This window comes from Cottoperca gobio, chromosome 14 (assembly GCF_900634415.1).
Source record: "Cottoperca gobio chromosome 14, fCotGob3.1, whole genome shotgun sequence".
Lineage (NCBI taxonomy): Eukaryota > Metazoa > Chordata > Actinopteri > Perciformes > Bovichtidae > Cottoperca > Cottoperca gobio.
The window spans coordinates 24551707-24573650 of NC_041368.1; the positions used below are offsets into that span (position 1 = coordinate 24551707).

General features: G+C 39.9%; 4 protein-coding genes across 4 annotated transcripts; all 4 read left to right on the forward strand.

Annotated features, from left to right (window-relative positions):
- The first annotated feature begins 333 nt into the window (after positions 1–333).
- LOC115018581 (olfactory receptor 8G1-like) lies at positions 334–1287 on the forward strand. The gene has a single exon (XM_029447634.1). It carries the CDS (start codon positions 346–348, stop codon positions 1285–1287), a length of 942 nt encoding a protein of 313 aa, XP_029303494.1. The 5' UTR covers positions 334–345.
- A 3654-nt stretch (positions 1288–4941) lies between these two features.
- LOC115018582 (olfactory receptor 2A25-like) lies at positions 4942–5889 on the forward strand. The gene has a single exon (XM_029447636.1). It carries the CDS (start codon positions 4945–4947, stop codon positions 5887–5889), a length of 945 nt encoding a protein of 314 aa, XP_029303496.1. The 5' UTR covers positions 4942–4944.
- Positions 5890–11547: 5658 nt separating this feature from the next.
- On the forward strand, positions 11548–12504 carry LOC115018820 (olfactory receptor 8G1-like). The gene has a single exon (XM_029448040.1). The coding sequence runs from the start codon at positions 11560–11562 to the stop codon at positions 12502–12504; it is 945 nt and encodes a 314-aa protein (XP_029303900.1). The 5' UTR covers positions 11548–11559.
- Positions 12505–16753: 4249 nt separating this feature from the next.
- On the forward strand, positions 16754–17699 carry LOC115018584 (olfactory receptor 146-like). The gene is given in 2 exon segments (XM_029447638.1): positions 16754–17050; positions 17052–17699. Coding segments are annotated over 2 exon segments (942 nt in total). The 5' UTR covers positions 16754–16756.
- The last annotated feature ends 4245 nt before the right edge of the window (positions 17700–21944 follow it).

Sequence of the window (21944 nt, forward strand, 5' to 3'; positions counted from 1 at the left end):
AAAGAGAAGCCAAAAGATTAGAACCATAGACAGTCAAAGAAGGTATTACTGATCTACATGTTTCATCACAATTTCCATTCTGTATATCTACATTGTCTCTACTTTCATGATGAACTTGCTGAACTTAAACATACAATTGTAAATTATTAACAGAATCCAACAAACAAAGACAACTACAAACCGTCCATAGTGGGATATATTCACTAATACTGATATCTGGGAGAAGCTGCATGATTTTGTTGTGGTTAGCTAAACACTATTACTTGACTAAACATGATCTCAGATAACTAAAATGTTGGAACATTACTTGTGACATTTACAGCATTGTTTTGTTATTTCAGGTTGATGGAAAACTTCACCTACAACAGCTTCACGATACAACTGGAGGGATTGAATGTCCCAAAGGATTCTAAGCACCCAGTGTTTCTTTTTGTCTTTTTCTCCTACGTGTTTATAATGGTCGCAAATGTGGGTATTGCTGTTCTGGTTTTTATGGACAAAAACCTTCACCAGCCTATGTATCTCCTTTTGTGTAACCTGTCAGTCAATGATATACTTGGAAATTCTATCTTGGTGCCCCGTTTGCTTATAGACATGTTGAGGCCTCCCTCTGAACGCCTCATCAGTTATTATGAATGTGCTGTCCAAGCTTTTACAACACATATGTTCAGTACCACTGCTCACACTGTACTCATGATTATGGCCTTTGACAGATATGTGGCCATCTGTAATCCCCTGCGCTATGCTGCCATAATGACCAACAAAATGGTGGTGAAGCTGACAGTTTCTGCCTGGGGGGTGGCTTTTGTTTTGGTTGGGATTCTGCTTGGTCTGACCATACGACTGAACCGATGTAGGAATATGATAAGAAGCCCTTACTGTGACAATGCTGCACTGTTTAAACTCTCCTGTGAGAGTGTGTTTATTAATAATGTCTATGGCCTCACCTTCACTGTAGTCCTGTTCACAGGTTCTATTGGCAGCATGGTTATCACCTATTCTAAGATTACAGTAGTCTGTCTCACCAGTAATAACATGTCTTTGAACAGTAAAGCCTTGAAGACCTGCAGCACTCATCTGCTTGTGTATCTGATTCTGTTGTTCGGTGGAATGTCTATCATTGCGCTGCATCGCTTCCCTCAGTACTCAGACTACAGAAAATTTGCTGCTATTTTCTATCATATCATCCCTGGTAGCTTCAACCCTATTATTTATGGCTTGCAGTCCAAAGAGATACGTAAATTTGTGTCTAAGCTGTTTCAGTCCAAGAAGGTTTTGACATCTTAATAAAGATGATTTCACAATCAATCACATTTTATTTATATAGCCCAATATCACAAATTAGGAATTTGCCTCAGGGGGCTTTACGATCTGTACAGCATATGACACCCTCTGTCCTTTGACCCTTGCAGTGACTAAGGAAAGACCCCCCAAAAAGTGGAAGAAACCTCAGGGACATCAACTGAAGAGGGATCCCTCTCCAAGGATGGACAAACGTGTAATAGTTATTGTTTGTACAGAATAAACATAATAAAATTACAACAAAGACAATCCATATGACAAAAATATTATAATGTGAAGATATATGAAAAAGATGAAACCAGGAGGATTTCAAGCAGCTTATAGGTGTCGCCAACAATAATAGCAATAATAAAAACAACTCTAAGAATATGACTGATAATAATAGTAGTAGCAGTGGTCGTCAAGCATCCATGATCCAGACGCAACCAATAAACGTAACAACCGGCAAGACGAGAAAGCACAATAACTCCATGGATCATGCCCAGTATGCCGAGTTAGTGACTTACATTTATGGGACATGAATGCATACAGATAGAGGAGCCCTAACTCTAAGCTTTATCAAAGAGGAAAGTATTAAAGTTACTCTTAAATGTGGGGAGGGTGTCGGCCTTGAACACAAACTGGGAGCTGCTTTCACAGGAAATTAACTTTTGGAAACTCTAGGAATCACGAGGAACCCTGCATTCTGGAAGTGCAGTGTTCTAGTGGGGTAATAGGGTATTAGTAGCTCTTAAAGATACAATGGTGCCTATGTAATTCTTTTCTGGCTTTTACAGGTAACCAGTGCAGAGAAATTAATATTGGATTCATGTGATCTTGTTTGTCTGGATCAACTGGAGAGTCCTAAGGGAGTTAAAAATCCAGCCAACAAGTAAAAAATAATGCATGGACTAGTTTTTCTGCATCATTTTGAGACAGGATGGGCCTGATTTATGTGATGTTACGTAGATGAAAGAAGGCAGTTCTTAAAGTTTGCTTAATGTGGGAGTTAAGTTTAAGATTCCTTATGGTGGTCCTGTAGCCAAGGTTTTGCCGTCCAGAGTAACTACATCTTTGAATAATGTTGTTAGGGAGGTGTTTGGGACCGAGTACAATAACTTCAGTTTTGTCTGTGTTAAACATCAGAAATGTTTGGGTCATCCAGGCTTTGTGTTCTTAAGGCATGCTTGAAGTTTAGCAAACTGATTTAATCTGACTTGATGGACAGATATAACTGGGTATCATCAACATTACAATGAAAGTTTATAGAGTCTATACTAATAATATTGCCTAAAGGAAGCGTATATAAAGTGATTAGAATAGGTTCAACTACAGAACCTTGTGGGACTATGACTAACTTTGTCTTGCATGGAGGATTCCTCTTTACAACGTATAAACTGACATCGCTCAGATAAACCATCTTAGCGCAGTTCCTTTAATGTCAATTAGATTTTCCAGTATGTGTGATAGAATGTGATGATCAATGGTGTTGAATGCAGCATAAAGGTCTAACAAGACAAGAACAGAGACAAGTCGATGGTATGATGCCATTAGAAGGTCATTGGTATCTTTCACCAGTGCTGTCTCTGTGCTATGATGAACTCTAAATCGTGACTGAAAATCCTCAAATAAACCATTGTTGTGTAAAAATCACAAAACTGTTTTGTTTTGAATAATACTTCCTCAAGTGCCTTTCTCTGTAATTCATTATGCTTCCATTCTTATATTCAAAGAAAATACGATACTCGTCTCCAAAACAACTATCATCACAAAGGTTGCAGATCCTCTGGTGTCTATACACCTGTATATACCGACCAATGACCTCAGGAATCTGGTGTTGTTTACTGCATCTGTCATTTGTATACAACAGATACTTTTCAAATTTAAGCTCTTGTTTAAATAGATAGACCATAGTGTTGCAGGTTGTCATTTTAACTTTTAAGGTATACTTAAGAAATTCGGGCTGTATTTTTTCCAATATATATATTTTTTTCAAACCCCCACACTTCACGTGAAGTACATTTTTATATCACTCACTCATTTCAATTATATCTAAGGCATAGTTGCATAATTAAGGGCATGGTCGCTTTGAGTGACAGTTGGGTGCTAAAACAGGCCGCTAGCTGTCTGGTCTGCTGCGCCACCAGAGCCCATCTCAGCTCCACCGACAATCTATCTCTTTGCCCATTTTAGCATTATTGGTGTTTTTCAGATTCAGATGGCGACAGACGGAGCCACCCACATCTAGTTTTACAACGGATCTTTAGAAAACCTATAGGTCACGTCACAGACATTATGTCCATATTTTGTACTCTATGGATTCAACCTAGCCTTGATCAAATCTAGCCACAAATTCTCCATTGGACTGAGCCCTCCCAGGACATCAGACATTTTGTTTTTATGCTATGCTCCTTGAGTAGATTTGGCGTTATGATTGAGGTCACTTCCACTTTTTATAAAGCTGCAACTTTATAGTCCCAACATATGAAGCTTACAAGTCTTTTAGAGTTGTCATTGATCTCTTGGCAACGTCTCTCAATAACCTCCTTCATGCACACTCAGTTTCTGAAAACGGCCTACTCTAGATACGCAGGTTTACAGCTGTGCCATACTTTTTACAGTAAGAATTCTTTAATTGCTCTTTATTTTTAGGATTTTGTTTTGTTGTTGGTTGTGTTAAGTTACTGAATATCCAATTTAAAAACTAAAGTGGAGGAGGAATTGAGGATAGAACAGAGTGACAGCTTGTTGACAGTTGTGATGTTATTCTAAATATTGCATCAGACAATATCCAAAGTAACCTTGATTGAATTCCCTGAAGTTACAATCACGTCTACAAAACAGTGCAACAGCGAACATCTTTTTCAGTGCTGCTTAATTTTACCAGCAGAGAATTAGGATAAACAGATTGAAACAGAGAAGCTCAAGGAAGGTATTTCTTTCCGATTTTCAATTTCTTTTGTCATAATTTCTGATCAAAGAAAACACCCTATTTCTTTCAGCAGCAGAAGGAACGGATGAAAAAGAAAGGAACAGTAGACATACTACCGAAAAACTATATATTTTGCAATAATATACAATTGAACAGTATATCTAGTAATGTTAGAAAAAGCTGAATGTTTAAATTTAAAACTGGCTTTAACCGATAGATTTCAGAAGATTTAACAAACTGGGGTTTGTTTATGAAACGGGAAGACTCTGAAGAATGTGTAGCAAAGGGAGTGAACCAGCTGAAGGGCCACAGGGGCCCATTGTGGATCTCATGCTTTCAACATGTGGCTCTGATCCTTTCAAACATCTACAAGAATGGTGATGAACGTGGTTTCAGGAGGTCGTTAAGTACGGCACAGATACGGAAACTGGGCATGATCTCCAATATTATTTTATATTATTTAATTACTATTTTTAATGCTACTTCAGACTCATTAACATCAACACTGATTATTGTACTGTAAATGCTGTGTCTAATCTTGTTATTCTTGTTGTTGTTTTTTCTGTGAAGCACGTTGGGCTGCAGTTCTTGTATGAAAGGTGCTATACAAATAAAGCTTATTATTATTATTATTATTATTATTATTATTATTATTATTATTATTTAGTTAAACAACCAATACTGTCTCTAGAAAATGATCTCTGATTATTTTGTTTTATTGTTTCAGGTTGATGGAAAACTACACCTACAACAGCTACACCCTCCAGGTGGAGGGGTTAAATGTTTCAAAAGAGTCTATGTACCCTGTCTTTCTGTTTTTCTTTTTCTCCTACGTGTTTATAATGGTCGCAAATGTGAGTATCGCTGTTCTGGTTCTAATTGACAAAAACCTGCACCAGCCCATGTATCTCCTTTTTTGCAGTTTGCCCTTTAATGACATCCTTGGAAATTCTATCTTGGTGCCCCGTTTGCTTATAGACATGTTGAGGCCTCCCTCTGAACGCCTCATCAGTTATTATGAATGTGCTGTCCAAGCTTTTACAACACATATGTTTGGTACAACTGCTCACACTGTACTCATGATTATGGCCTTTGACAGATATGTGGCCATCTGTAATCCCCTGCGCTATGCTGTCATAATGACCAACAAAATGGTGGTGAAGCTGACAGTTTCTGCCTGGGGGGTGGCCTTTTTTTTGGTCGGGATTCTGCTCTGTCTGACCATACGGCTGAACCGATGTAGGACTCTGATCACAAATCCATACTGTGACAATGCCTCACTGTTTAAACTCTCCTGTGAGAGTGTGTTTATTAATAATGTCTATGGCCTCACCTTCACTGTAGTCCTGTTCACAGGTTCTATTGGCAGCATGGTTATCACCTATACTAAGATTACAGTAGTCTGTCTCACCAGTAATAACAAATCTTTAAACAGTAAAGCCTTGAAGACCTGCAGCACTCATCTGCTTGTGTTTCTGATTATGGTGTTTAGTGGAATGTCTATCATTGCGCTGCATCGCTTCCCTCAGTACTCAGACTACAGAAAATATGTTGTTATTTTGTTTCATATCGTCCCTGGCTGCCTCAACCCCATTATTTATGGGGTTCAGTCTAAAGAGATACGAAAAATGTTGTCCAAGTTATTTGAGTCCAAGAAGGTTTTGCCATCACGGTAAAGAACATTTCTAAGTATTTTTTGTTTGTTTTTTTTGTAAATGTATCAACGCAATGCTACTGTGCTCCCGTGTTTCTCTGTTGTAAGTACAGAGTGTATGATCACTTTTTACATTAAAGCTCAGTTGTAATGGGTGATATCTGACAACAGTTGGCTTATTTCACCGAGTCGGAAATCTTTGCAAATTTGTATGTTTTTCCTTTCAAAAACTTTGTCCATATACAGTAACATATCTAAGGTACAAATATCTAATAAAAGAACACTCAACTCTTATATTGTATTTTCAGACTGTTCTCCCAATATTTGTCATGAACTAAACATAGTAATAAACTTCTTATGAAACGTATTATGATTATCAGAATCAGAAATCCTTTATTTGTCCCACGACGGGGAAATTTACGTTGTTACAGCAAAGAGAGTAAAGTTATGATCAATAAAGTGCAGTAAATTATTATTGAATACATAACAATGGACCCATCCTCCATTACCGTTTATTTGGAATTACTCATTAATTGTCATTGAAGTTTTCATACAGATAGGAAGAGTTTCTTGAAAATAATAACAATAATAATAAATTCAGTAATGTAGTGTGTTTGTGTTTGCAAATTATCTCTAACTGGACCTCTTTGAATTTTAGTTGAATACCCCTGCTTTATAGGATAATTTCTATTGGGAAGTGGCTGTCTCAAACCCTAAACCATATATTTGAATGAAAATAACATCATAACACCATGAGCGGTGGAGTTACTGATATGAGGAAACATGGTGTTGAGGGGTGGCAGAAGCTCAGTCCGTAGGGACTTGGCTTTGTAACCGGAGGACCAATGTGAATGGACCAAGTACAGGGTGTGGACTGGTACCTCGAGATTTGCCAGTTCGCCTGATGGGCACTGCCGAGGTGCCCTTGAGCAAGGCACCGGACCTCCACACTGCCACACTGGTTGAGAGAACATAGATAATCCCTCATTACCGCCACTTACTGACATAACGAGAGCATATAATTACTAGAAAACGGTTCTGGGTTGTCATCTGAAATTAAAATCAGATTTAATATACACTGTTATCCGTCATAGCGATGGAGAAGTTTCTTGCTTGTTAGGCCATGGATACTTCCATCCATCGTCTACCGCTTATCCGGGATTGGGATCGCTAGGGGCAGCTGTTCCAGTAGGGAACCCCAAATTTCCCTTTTCCGGGCCACATTCGCCAGCTCCGAGCTAATGTGGAGATATAATCTCTCCGCCGATTCCTGGGTCTTCCCCGGGGTCTCCTCCCAGCTGAACGTGCCTGGAACACCTCCCTACGGAGGCGCCCAGGTGGCATCCTTACTAGATGCCCGAACCACCTCAACTGGCTCCTTTCAACGCAAAGGAGCAGCCGCTTGTACCCGTGATCTCGTTCTTTTGGTCATGACCCAGCCTTCATGACCATAGGTGAGGGTAGGAACAAAGATCGACTCGTAGTCATCTGGCTCAGCTCTCTTTTCGTCACAATGGTGCGGAAAACCGAATGCAATACCGTCCCCGCTGCTCTGATTCGAGCCATGGCCTCAGATTTTGAGGTGCTGATCCTCATCCCAACCGCTTCACACTCAGCTGCAAACTGATCCAGTGACTGTTGAAGGTCACAGACCGATGATGCCATAAGGACCACATCATCTGCAAAGAGCAGCGATGAGATCCTCAGGCCACCGAACTGCAACCCCTCTTCTCCACGACTATGCCTCGATATCCTGACCATGAATATCACAAACGGGATTGGTGATAAAGTGCAGCCCTGGCGGAGGCCAACATCCACTGGGAACGAGTCCGATTTACTGCCGAGTATCCAGACACTCTCGCTTTGGGCGTACAGGGATTGGATGGCCCTCAGAAGTGACCCCCTCACCCCATACTCACGCAGCACCCCCCACAGTATCACCCGGTGGACCTGGTCATACGCCTTTTCCAGATCCACAAGACACATGGGCGTACTCCCAGGCCCCCTCCAGGATCTTTGCGAGAGTGAAGAGTTGGTCCATTGGTCCACAGCGGAATTTGCATTGTTCCTCTTCAATCCGAAATTTGACTGTCGGCCGAACCCTCCTTTCCAGCACCTTGGAGTAGACCAGGGAGGATGAGAAGTGTGATACCCCTGTAGTTGGCACATACTCTCTTGTCCCCCTTTTTGAATAGGGGAACCACCACCCTGGTCTGCCACCCCCTAGGCACTGTCCCAGACTTCCAAGCAATGTTGACGAGGCGTGTCAACCAAGACAGCCCCTCCACACCAAAAGCATTTCTGGACGGATCTCATCAACCCCTGGGGCCTTGCCACTGTGGAATTGTTTGACTACCTCAGTGACCTCCATCAGGGAAATTGATGATGATCCCCCATCAGCTTCCAGCTCTGCCTCTACCATAAAGGGCATGTAGAAGGCATTCAAGGCAAGGAACCATGTCTGCGTTGCAGGATTGCTTTGAATGCACAGACTGGGACATGTTTAAAGAGGCCGCAACTGAAAACCACCGAATTAATGTGGAGGAGTATGCTGTGACTGTATCTGCATACATCCAGAAGTGCATGGAAGAAGTCTCTGTCACCAAGTACATCACTACACGTGCCAATGAGAAACCCTGGATGACTACGGAGGTGCGTGACTTGCTGAAGGCACGGAACGCCGCTTACAAATCTGGTGACGTGGTGGCTCTGAGATCAGCAAGAGCCGAACCTAGACCGTGCCATCAGAGAAGCTAAGCACACCCATGGTCAAAAAATCCAGAGTTTCTTTAATGACGCCATGAATACCAGGCGCATGTGGCAGGGAATTCAGACCATCACTGGATACAAGGCTGCTCCACCACCCTGTGAGGACAACACAATCTTTCTCAACAACCTCAATAATCACTTTGGACGCTTTGAGGCACTAAACAACACAACTGCAATGAAAGCTGTTCCTAAGCATGATGAACAATCACTGATCTTCGACACAGCTGATGTCCGGAGGACGCTGAAGAAAGTTAACCCCCGGAAGGCGGCGGGCCCAGACAGTATTCCAGGACGGCTGCTCAGGGACTGTGCCGACCAGCTGGCCCATGTCCTCACGGACATCTTCAACACCTTGCTGGACCAGGCTATTGTTCCATCATGTTTCAAGTCAGCAGCCATTGTTCCAGTGCCTAAACAATCCCCAATCACTTGTCTGAATGATTACCGGCCGGTAGCACTCACCCCCATCATGATGAAGTGCTTCGAGAGGCTGGTCAAGGACCATAGCATCTCCATACTTCCCCCCAATCTCGACCAGTTCCAGTTTGCTTACCGCCCAAACCCCTCCATAGAGGACGCCATCTCCTCTGCACTCCACCTGAGCCTGGTCCACCTGGAGGATGTGTCATGTGCGAATGTTGTTCCTGGATTTCACCTTGTCATTCAACACAATCATCCCCCAGCATCTGGTAAGCAAACTGGGACCCCTCGGCCTCAACACCCCCCTGTGTAACTGGCTGCTGGATTTCCTCACGAACAGACATTTGAGGGTTAGGAAACAGCACCTCCAGCACCATTTCTCTGAGCACCGGCTCCCCACAGGGCTGCGTTCTGAGTCCACTGCTGTTCACCCTGATTCTGCTGTTCACCCACGACTGTTGCGCCAGGTTCAGTACGAACCACATCCTGAAGTACGCGGACGACACAACTGTGGTGGGAACTCATCAGGGACAACAACGAACTGGCCTACAGGGAGGAGGTGAAACATCTGACAGACTGGTGTCACACCAACAACCTGAATGTTGACAAAACAAAAGAGATCATTGTTGACTTCAGGAAAAAGGAGCACTGTCACACACCACTCCTCCTCAACGGCTCAGCAGTGAAGACTACAGACAGCACAAAGTTCTTGGGGGTGCAACTCACAAACAGTCTGACCTGGTCCCTTCACACCTCCTCACTGGTGAAGAAGGCACAGCAGCGCCTGCACTTTCTGCGCAGGTTGAAAAGAGCACAGCTCCCCCCTCCTATCCTCACCACGTTCTACAGAGGCACCATAGAGAGCATACTGACCAGTTGCATCTCTACCTGGTCTGGAAACTGCAACACCTCAGACTGGAAGTCTCTGCAGAGAGTGGTGAGGACAGCGGAGAGGATCATCGGGACGACACTGCTAATAAACGCTGCCTCACCAGAGCCCAGAACATTATAGAAGACCCCACTCACCCCCACCCCGGCCTGTTCTCCCTGCTGCCCTCTGACAAGAGGTTCCGCAGCATAAGGAGCAGAACTACCAGACTCTGCAACAGTTTCTTTCCCCAAACCGTCAGACTGTTGAACCAGAAATAACTTCTCTCCAGAGCAATGTGATGTAACTCCTCTCTAAGAACTCTTAAATGTATATATTTTATAGAGTGTATATATGTTATTTATATAAAGTACATTTATATTTTAAGTACACATTTTATATTCATGCATCAGCACCACGACACTTTTAAATATTTATGATCACTTTTACAGTCACTTTTACAGTAAGCCAGGACAACAAAATTTCATTTGAATTGTACATTGTATAATCTCTAAATGACAATAAAGTTTTTGTTTTTTTTGATTGATGTCGGATTCAGGAGTTCCTCAAAGTGCTCCTTCCAATGCCCGATAACCTTTTCAGTTTAAGGGTCCCACCCTTGCTGTACACAGCTTGAATGGCTCCCCGCTTCCCCCTCCTGAGGTGCCGGACGGTTTTCCAGAAGCAACTTGGTGCCGACCAAAAGTCCTTCTCCATAGCTACTCTGAACTTCTGAGCTTCTGGAGTCCTCCCGGATAACATAACCCGGAAGAACTCCGCAGGTTCAGCAATGGAGGCTATGAACATCGCCCACTCAGGTTCAATGCCCCCAACCTTCACAGGGATGCCTGAAAAGCTCCGCCGGAGGTGTGAGTTGAAGATCTCCCGGACAGAGGCTTCCTCCGGACGTTCCCAGTTCACCTGCACCCGTTTGGGCTTACCAGGTCTGTCCAGAGTCTTCCCCCACCCCTATAACTTGATGATTTGTTGAAGTTTACTTTCATCCATTACTCAGTATTTGGAACATTATATATAGTAATAATCTATAAACTTCAGGTTGGATAAATTAGACTGGAGATGAGTGAGAAATTTTGGTAAAAGGGAAGGAGAAACAAACATTACTGATTCTTAACTTGGAGCTAAAAGTTGCAATGGCCACAATAACAATTTCTTAATGTTGCGTCACACATTATCTGACAATTGATTCCCCTACAGATAAAATCATGTCTATAAAAACATCGTAGAAGAGCAGTCCTGGTGGATATTACAAGCAATGAGCGGGAAGACTCAAGAAAGAGAAGCCAAAAGATTAGAACCATAGACAGTCAAAGAAGGTATTACTGATCTACATGTTTCATCACAATTTCCATTCTGTATATCTACATTGTCTCTACTTTCATGATGAACTTGCTGAACTTAAACATACAATTGTAAATTATTAACAGAATCCAACAAACAAAGAACTACAAACCGTCCATAGTGGGATATATTCACTAATACTGATATCTGGGAGAAGCTGCATGATTTTGTTGTGGTTAGCTAAACACTATTACTTGACTAAACATGATCTCAGATAACTAAAATGTTGGAACATTACTTGTGACATTTACAGCATTGTTTTGTTATTTCAGGTTGATGGAAAACTTCACCTACAACAGCTTCACGATACAACTGGAGGGATTGAATGTCCCAAAGGATTCTAAGCACCCAGTGTTTCTTTTTGTCTTTTTCTCCTACGTGTTTATAATGGTCGCAAATGTGGGTATTGCTGTTCTGGTTTTTATGGACAAAAACCTTCACCAGCCTATGTATCTCCTTTTGTGTAACCTGTCAGTCAATGATATACTTGGAAATTCTATCTTGGTGCCTCGTTTGCTTACAGACATGTTGAGGTTTCCCTCTGAACGCCTCATCAGTTATTATGAATGTGTGGTCCAAGCTTTTACAACACATATGTTCAGTACCACTGCTCACACTGTACTCATGATTATGGCCTTTGACAGATATGTGGCCATCTGTAATCCCCTGCGCTATGCTGCCATAATGACCAACAAAATGGTGGTGAAGCTGACAGTTTCTGCCTGGGGGGTGGCTTTTGTTTTGGTTGGGATTCTGCTTGGTCTGACCCTACGACTGAACCGATGTAGGAATATGATAAGAAGCCCTTACTGTGACAATGCTGCACTGTTTAAACTCTCCTGTGAGAGTGTGTTTATTAATAATGTCTATGGCCTCACCTTCACTGTAGTCCTGTTCACAGGTTCTATTGGCAGCATGGTTATCACCTATTCTAAGATTACAGTAGTCTGTCTCACCAGTAATAACATGTCTTTGAACAGTAAAGCCTTGAAGACCTGCAGCACTCATCTGCTTGTGTTTCTGATTATGGTGTTTAGTGGAATGTCTATCATTGCGCTGCATCGCTTCCCTCAGTACTCAGACTACAGAAAACTCAGTAGCATTTTGTTTCATATTGTCCCCGGCAGTCTCAACCCCATTATTTATGGGGTTCAGTCAAAAGAGATACGAAGATTCCTGTCACAAAAGTTTCAGTTCAGAAAGGTTTTGCCATCATTATAACTTAAATACAAATAAGAAAATGTGTATGTGCTTGTCTGCGTTTCGCTTTCAATGTGTTTTGTTTTTATCTTGTTTTCTCCTTATTTTGAATCATGAAAGCGATATGGATGTCTCAAGTTAGTCCTAAAATGTTGTTAAATGGTTCTTGACCGTTGACCATCAGAATATTTTCACCAATCTATTTATTGTAACGATGAATATGACATATATAATGTATATATTTATATACTTCGTCTTATATATAGTTATGTCACATGCCTCACCTTCACTGTAGTCCTGTTCACAGGTTCTATTGGCAGCATGGTTATCACCTATACTAAGATTACAGTCGTCTGTCTCACCAGTAATAACATGTCTTTGAACAGTAAAGCCTTGAAGACCTGCAGCACTCATCTGCTTGTGTATCTGATTCTGTTGTTCGGTGGAATGTCTATCATTGCGCTGCATCGCTTCCCTCAGTACTCAGACTACAGAAAATTTGCTGCTATTTTCTATCATATCATCCCTGGTAGCTTCAACCCTATTATTTATGGCTTGCAGTCCAAAGAGATACGTAAATTTGTGTGTAAGCTGTTTCAGTCCAAGAAGGTTTTGACATCTTAATAAAGATGATTTCACAATCAATCACATTTTATTTATATAGCCCAATATCACAAATTAGGAATTTGCCTCAGGGGGCTTTACGATCTGTACAGCATATGACACCCTCTGTCCTTTGACCCTTGCAGTGACTAAGGAAAGACCCCCCAAAAAGTGGAAGAAACCTCATGGACATCAACTGAAGAGGGATCCCTCTCCAAGGATGGACAAACGTGTAATAGTTATTGTTTGTACAGAATAAACATAATAAAATTACAACAAAGACAATCCATATGACAAAAATATTATAATGTGAAGATATATGAAAAAGATGAAACCAGGAGGATTTCAAGCAGCTTATAGGTGTCGCCAACAATAATAGCAATAATAAAAACAACTCTAAGAATATGACTGATAATAATAGTAGTAGCAGTGGTCGTCAAGCATCCATGATCCAGACGCAACCAATAAACGTAACAACCGGCAAGACGAGAAAGCACAATAACTCCATGGATCATGCCCAGTATGCCGAGTTAGTGACTTACATTTATGGGACATGAATGCATACAGATAGAGGAGCCCTAACTCTAAGCTTTATCAAAGAGGAAAGTATTAAAGTTACTCTTAAATGTGGGGAGGGTGTCGGCCTTGAACACAAACTGGGAGCTGCTTTCACAGGAAATTAACTTTTGGAAACTCTAGGAATCACGAGGAACCCTGCATTCTGGAAGTGCAGTGTTCTAGTGGGGTAATAGGGTATTAGTAGCTCTTAAAGATACAATGGTGCCTATGTAATTCTTTTCTGGCTTTTACAGGTAACCAGTGCAGAGAAATTAATATTGGATTCATGTGATCTTGTTTGTCTGGATCAACTGGAAAGTCCTAAGGGAGTTAAAAATCCAGCCAACAAGTAAAAAATAATGCATGGACTAGTTTTTCTGCATCATTTTGAGACAGGATGGGCCTGATTTATGTGATGTTACGTAGATGAAAGAAGGCAGTTCTTAAAGTTTGCTTAATGTGGGAGTTAAGTTTAAGATTCCTTATGGTGGTCCTGTAGCCAAGGTTTTGCCGTCCAGAGTAACTACATCTTTGAATAATGTTGTTAGGGAGGTGTTTGGGACCGAGTACAATAACTTCAGTTTTGTCTGTGTTAAACATCAGAAATGTTTGGGTCATCCAGGCTTTGTGTTCTTAAGGCATGCTTGAAGTTTAGCAAACTGATTTAATCTGACTTGATGGACAGATATAACTGGGTATCATCAGCATTACAATGAAAGTTTATAGAGTCTATACTAATAATATTGCCTAAAGGAAGCGTATATAAAGTGATTAGAATAGGTTCAACTACAGAACCTTGTGGGACTATGACTAACTTTGTCTTGCATGGAGGATTCCTCTTTACAACGTATAAACTGACATCGCTCAGATAAACCATCTTAGCGCAGTTCCTTTAATGTCAATTAGATTTTCCAGTATGTGTGATAGAATGTGATGATCAATGGTGTTGAATGCAGCATAAAGGTCTAACAAGACAAGAACAGAGACAAGTCGATGGTATGATGCCATTAGAAGGTCATTGGTATCTTTCACCAGTGCTGTCTCTGTGCTATGATGAACTCTAAATCGTGACTGAAAATCCTCAAATAAACCATTGTTGTGTAAAAATCACAAAACTGTTTTGTTTTGAATAATACTTCCTCAAGTGCCTTTCTCTGTAATTCATTATGCTTCCATTCTTATATTCAAAGAAAATACGATACTCGTCTCCAAAACAACTATCATCACAAAGGTTGCAGATCCTCTGGTGTCTATACACCTGTATATACCGACCAATGACCTCAGGAATCTGGTGTTGTTTACTGCATCTGTCATTTGTATACAACAGATACTTTTCAAATTTAAGCTCTTGTTTAAATAGATAGACCATAGTGTTGCAGGTTGTCATTTTAACTTTTAAGGTATACTTAAGAAATTCGGGCTGTATTTTTTCCAATATATATATTTTTTTCAAACCCCCACACTTCACGTGAAGTACATTTTTATATCACTCACTCATTTCAATTATATCTAAGGCATAGTTGCATAATTAAGGGCATGGTCGCTTTGAGTGACAGTTGGGTGCTAAAACAGGCCGCTAGCTGTCTGGTCTGCTGCGCCACCAGAGCCCATCTCAGCTCCACCGACAATCTATCTCTTTGCCCATTTTAGCATTATTGGTGTTTTTCAGATTCAGATGGCGACAGACGGAGCCACCCACATCTAGTTTTACAACGGATCTTTAGAAAACCTATAGGTCACGTCACAGACATTATGTCCATATTTTGTAATCTATGGATTCAACCTAGCCTTGATCAAATCTAGCCACAAATTCTCCATTGGACTGAGCCCTCCCAGGACATCAGACATTTTGTTTTTATGCTATGCTCCTTGAGTAGATTTGGCGTTATGATTGAGGTCACTTCCACTTTTTATAAAGCTGCAACTTTATAGTCCCAACATATGAAGCTTACAAGTCTTTTAGAGTTGTCATTGATCTCTTGGCAACGTCTCTCAATAACCTCCTTCATGCACACTCAGTTTCTGAAAACGGCCTACTCTAGATACGCAGGTTTACAGCTGTGCCATACTTTTTACAGTAAGAATTCTTTAATTGCTCTTTATTTTTAGGATTTTGTTTTGTTGTTGGTTGTGTTAAGTTACTGAATATCCAATTTAAAAACTAAAGTGGAGGAGGAATTGAGGATAGAACAGAGTGACAGCTTGTTGACAGTTGTGATGTTATTCTAAATATTGCATCAGACAATATCCAAAGTAACCTTGATTGAATTCCCTGAAGTTACAATCACGTCTACAAAACAGTGCAACAGCGAACATCTTTTTCAGTGCTGCTTAATTTTACCAGCAGAGAATTAGGATAAACAGATTGAAACAGAGAAGCTCAAGGAAGGTATTTCTTTCCGATTTTCAATTTCTTTTGTCATAATTTCTGATCAAAGAAAACACCCTATTTCTTTCAGCAGCAGAAGGAACGGATGAAAAAGAAAGGAACAGTAGACATACTACCGAAAAACTATATATTTTGCAATAATATACAATTGAACAGTATATCTAGTAATGTTAGAAAAAGCTGAATGTTTAAATTTAAAACTGGCTTTAACCGATAGATTTCAGAAGATTTAACAAACTGGGGTTTGTTTATGAAACGGGAAGACTCTGAAGAATGTGTAGCAAAGGGAGTGAACCAGCTGAAGGGCCACAGGGGCCCATTGTGGATCTCATGCTTTCAACATGTGGCTCTGATCCTTTCAAACATCTACAAGAATGGTGATGAACGTGGTTTCAGGAGGTCGTTAAGTACGGCACAGATACGGAAACTGGGCATGATCTCCAATATTATTTTATATTATTTAATTACTATTTTTAATGCTACTTCAGACTCATTAACATCAACACTGATTATTGTACTGTAAATGCTGTGTCTAATCTTGTTATTCTTGTTGTTGTTTTTTCTGTGAAGCACGTTGGGCTGCAGTTCTTGTATGAAAGGTGCTATACAAATAAAGCTTATTATTATTATTATTATTATTATTATTATTATTATTTAGTTAAACAACCTAATACTGTCTCTAGAAAATGATCTCTGATTATTTTGTTTTATTGTTTCAGGTTGATGGAAAACTACACCTATAACAGCTACACCCTCCAGGTGGAGGGGTTAAATGTTTCAAAAGAGTCTATGTACCCTGTCTTTCTGTTTTTCTTTTTCTCCTACGTGTTTATAATGGTCGCAAATGTGAGTATTGCTGTTCTGGTTCTAATTGACAAAAACCTGCACCAGCCCATGTATCTCCTTTTTTGCAGTTTGCCCTTTAATGACATCCTTGGAAATTCTATCTTGGTGCCCCGTTTGCTTATAGACATGTTGAGGCCTCCCTCTGAACGCCTCATCAGTTATTATGAATGTGCTGGTCCAAGCTTTCACCTCACATATGTTTGGTACCACTAGTGTCACTGTACTCATGATTATGGCCTTTGACAGATATGTGGCCATCTGTAATCCCCTGCGCTATGCTGTCATAATGACCAACAAAATGGTGGTGAAGCTGACAGTTTCTGCCTGGGGGGTGGCCTTTGTTTTGGTCGGGATTCTGCTCGGTCTGACCATACGGCTGAACCGATGTAGGACTCTGATCACAAATCCTTACTGTGACAATGCCTCACTGTTTAAACTCTCCTGTGAGAGTGTGTTTATTAATAATGTCTATGGCCTCACCTTCACTGTAGTCCTGTTCACAGGTTCTATTGGCAGCATGGTTATCACCTATGCTAAGATTACAGTCGTCTGTCTCACCAGTAATAACATGTCTTTGAACAGTAAAGCCTTGAAGACCTGCAGCACTCATCTGCTTGTATATCTGATCATGGTGTTTAGTGGAATGTCTAACATTGCGCTGCATCGCTTCCCTCAGTACTCAGACTACAGAAAACTCAGTAGCATTTTGTTTCATATCGTCCCCGGCTGCCTCAACCCCATTATTTATGGGGTTCAGTCTAAAGAGATACGAACATTTGTGTCTAAGTTGTTTGAGCCCAAGAAAGTTTTGCCATCTTAATAAAGACAATTTCCAATGTTTATTTGTAAATGTCTCAACAAAAATAATATAACATTTGAACAAAGAGTGCCCTGCTGCATTCATGGTCTTATGTTTGTCCAAACAAGTCCCCTTATTATTCTTGTATTTTATAACTCTCTTATTCTACTTGTTCTTATTATTTATTTTATTGGGTCTTTAATGTTTTTTAATGTCATTTTATAATGTGTTTGTTTTGCTCTTTGTCTTGATGTTTTAAATGTTTTTTGTAAAGCACTCGCCTGGCTGCTGAAATGTGATATCAAATAAACATGCCTTTGATGGATGATATTATTACTTATATGGTTGCACCTTTAGACCTTTTTTTTTAAAGATTGTTTTTTGGGCTCTTTTAGCATTTAATGGATAGAACAGCCATATAGAGAAACTGAGAGAGGGGGGATGACATGCCGCAAAGGACCCTTGTACAAAAGATTCAGCCTTTGTACAAAGGCCGACCACTCTACCTGGTAAGCCATCGAGGCGCCCTGCACATTTTTTAAATAACTGATTTTGCAGTCCAATTCTCAACTACTTTTGGTTTTTCCGACATATGTCAAATCCCATCCATACTAAAGTTGGTACCCTTGACTTGGCTTAGAAAATGTCAAAAAAGTGAGAGAGATTTCTTAAATGTAGTTGCACCACTAAAATATGAAGACTATGCCAAGAAAAGCGAAATCCCCCTAAATTTTTAAAATAGACGGACAATGTGAAAATTGGTTTTACCTAAACATTTCCTCCTATACCATCAAAGTTTAACTTTAAATGCAATAATTCCCCATCTGCAAACATTGTATATGTGCAATTACCATGAATGTCAGTAACATTAACTGTGGCCATGGAAATTTAATGTAGGGTTAAAAATGTTAATTGCACAAGGTGCAGAACAGTTACACTATTATAAACCTCGCTTAATCAACGCAATTCTGTCTATAAACGGGTATGATCTCGCAGGGAAATTAAGGCTTGATTTATGGTAAAAAGAAGTGGGTCAACCATTGCACAACTGAAACAAGAAGTGGATGGCACTTTTGTTTTCAGTTGTAGCTATCAGTAGATATCACCAGTTATAAGTTCTTTACCGTTACTATCCCCAGGAGCAGAAATGGCGGACTTGGAAAAACGGAAGTAACTAGAAAAAACAAAATGGGGTGTATTCTGTGTTGTTGGTAGTTGTAAAGATCTAATGAAAACGGAAAGCAATCCAGTTGTCTTTGTGACAAGGGCACAAACAATAATACCACTTGGAAACACTAAGGGGGAAAAAGTTGAAAAGTTGTCTGTTTTTACCTTAAACTACATAACCCTGTCAGTAACATTAGGTGCTAACCATCATAAGGCTAACATATACCTTGATTTCACTTTCATGACGTCCACTCCTGAACTTGGAGCTTTCAGAAAATGTCCACATCCGAGGTTATGAATACCACAAGACGGGGGCGTTCCGACCTCATTTGGAGGCATCCCTTGCTTCGAGTTTGATAACTTTGTACCTTGGATTAAGCTACTTTATACAGTTCTTACCATTAACTGCTAATTGCGGCCATTATGTCAGACATATTAGCTACTATGACCATAACAAACCAAGGGAAATATTAAACAAGTGTCACTAAAATTAGATGCAGACTTACGTCACATTTGTTGGCTTTAGTATTTGCGGTGTCTTGTGCAAGTGTTAAATCAAGCTGCTTACTTATGTTTTAGTGTCATTTTCAAAATAAACTCTACACAGAATAATTTCAAATACACTTTCCCACCTACCTGTAGTGTTAGATCTAGTAGATATCTGCCACTGATAATTCTGTCACAACCTCAGTACAGTGGAGCTGCCTGGCATTTGGTTTGTGACACTAAAGACAACCAAAAATACACACATGTAAAACACTGATCAGTCACATCTCTTTGCAAAACGTTCACTTATCCTAATTCAATAATCCATACAAACTAATTGTAGGCATTATGTGCTTTGTTATTATGTGTTCATTAGGCTAAATGTTTTTCTGACATATGCTTATTTTAAGAGTCATGTTCCAGTAAAATAGCAAGACTAAGAACTTGAACGTACCCTTAACATGCTAGCTCCAGCATCTTCAGAGCATGCTAACCCGCTAATCGCGATTAGCATCACACTTTTTAAACTACATTGAATTTGTACAGTATTAAAAATACACACACCCGTTTTTACCTTCTGTAGATTAGAATAACTCCTAATCCAGGTGGTGTTACTCTCTGTTAGCCGAAATGATGGACATTAATTATCTGCCAACAGTTTTCACATAGCTAAGCTAGCTTTAAACCTGACCAAAAAAGATACAAAACGCACAACAAAATTAAAGATGAATTTCATTGATTTGCATTATTTTAATTAGCTATAATATCGTTTTTGTGAATTGTTTTGACCACAATAATTGCGTAGTGAAATCTGATATTGTGACAGATTATTAATTGTGAATTAAAAAATACGCAAATAAATTTGATAATTAATGTATTTCAGCAAATCTACATTTTATATACTGCACCAGTGAAGGGCTTTTTACAGTGTTTGATAGATTGATTCTATAATGCAGATTTGTGGTCTGTGTACCATTTGTCCAAAGCTCTGTTCACTAGTTTCACAAGATAAACAAATAATGCATTATTTTGATGTTCTGTAAAAAAAAAAAAAAATGGTGTTCCACGTACTTTTTCCGTTTTCGTCTTCAATTCGGCAAATGAGGTAGAAGTTAAACCAAAACCTGAAAACAACTTGTTTTTCGCTTCTATTGTTACAGTATATATATATATATATATATATATATATATATATATATATATATATATATATTATCTGCATATATTATCCGCAAACTAAAACAAAAGTCGAGAAATCTTGAAAGTAAATGGCGTTCCACTAAATTGGAAGAATCTCGTTTAGTCTGGTTAGATCATCTTAAAACGTATAAGAAGGCTCTCCGTAATGCAGAGCAGCTTATTACTCTTCCTTAATAGAAGAACATAAGAACAACCCCAGGTTTCTGTTCAGCACTGAGGCTGACAGAGAGTCACAGCTCTACAGAGCCTTCTGTTCCTATATCTCTCAGTAGTGATGACTTCATGAGCTTCTTTAACCATAACATTATAATTATTAGAGACGAAATTAATCTCCTCCTGCCCTCAATCAGTAACGACTTAACTTCAACCTCCAGAACCTTAAAAACATCTGTAACTCCTGAAATATATCTCGACTGTTTTACTCCAATCAACCTTAACCAACTAACTTCAACAATCTCATCGTCTAAGCATCAACCTGTCTTTTAGACCCGATTCAACTAAACTGTTTAAAGAAGTTTTACCCTTAATTAACACCTCGTTATTAAATATGATCAACCTGTCTCTATTATCTGGCTACATACCACAATCCTTTAAAGTAGCTGTAATAAAACCACTTCTTAAAAAGCCTGGTCTTGATCCAGAGGTTTTAGCCAACTATAGGCCGATATCTAACCTTCCCTTTCTCGCTAAGATCCTTGAGAAAGCAGTCGCAAAACAGTTGTGTGATTTTTTACATAATAATAGTTTATTTGAGGTTTTTCAATCTGGATTTAGAGTTCATCATAGCACAGAGACGGCACTGGTGAAAGTTACCAATGACCTTCTATTGGCATCAGACAAAGGACTTGTCTCTGTTCTTGTCTTGTTAGACCTCAGTGCTGCTTTCGACACTGTTGATCATGACATTCTACTACAGAGACTGGAACATTGTGTTGGCATAAAAGGAACCTCACTAAGCTGGTTCAAGTCCTATTTATCTGAGCGATCTCAATTTGTACTTGTTAACGATAAATCCTCCACGACAGCCAAAGTCAGTCTTGGAGTTCCGCAGGGTTCTGTACTTGGACCGATTCTATTCACCTTATATATGCTTCCTTTGGGCAATATTATAAGGAACCACTCTATAAACTTTCATTGTTATGCGGATGATACCCAATTATATCTATCAATTAAACCAGATGAAACCAATCAATTGGCTAAACTTCAAGTCTTAAGGACATAAAAACTTGGATGTTCTGCAACTTTTTGATGTTAAACACAGACAAAACTGAAGTTATTATACTTGGCCCTAAACGCCTCCGAAACGCATTTTCTAATGACATAGAAGCTCTGGATGGCATTAACTTGGCCTCCAGCACCACTGTAAGGAATCTTGGCGTCATCTTTGATCAAGATCTGTCGTTTAACTCCCAC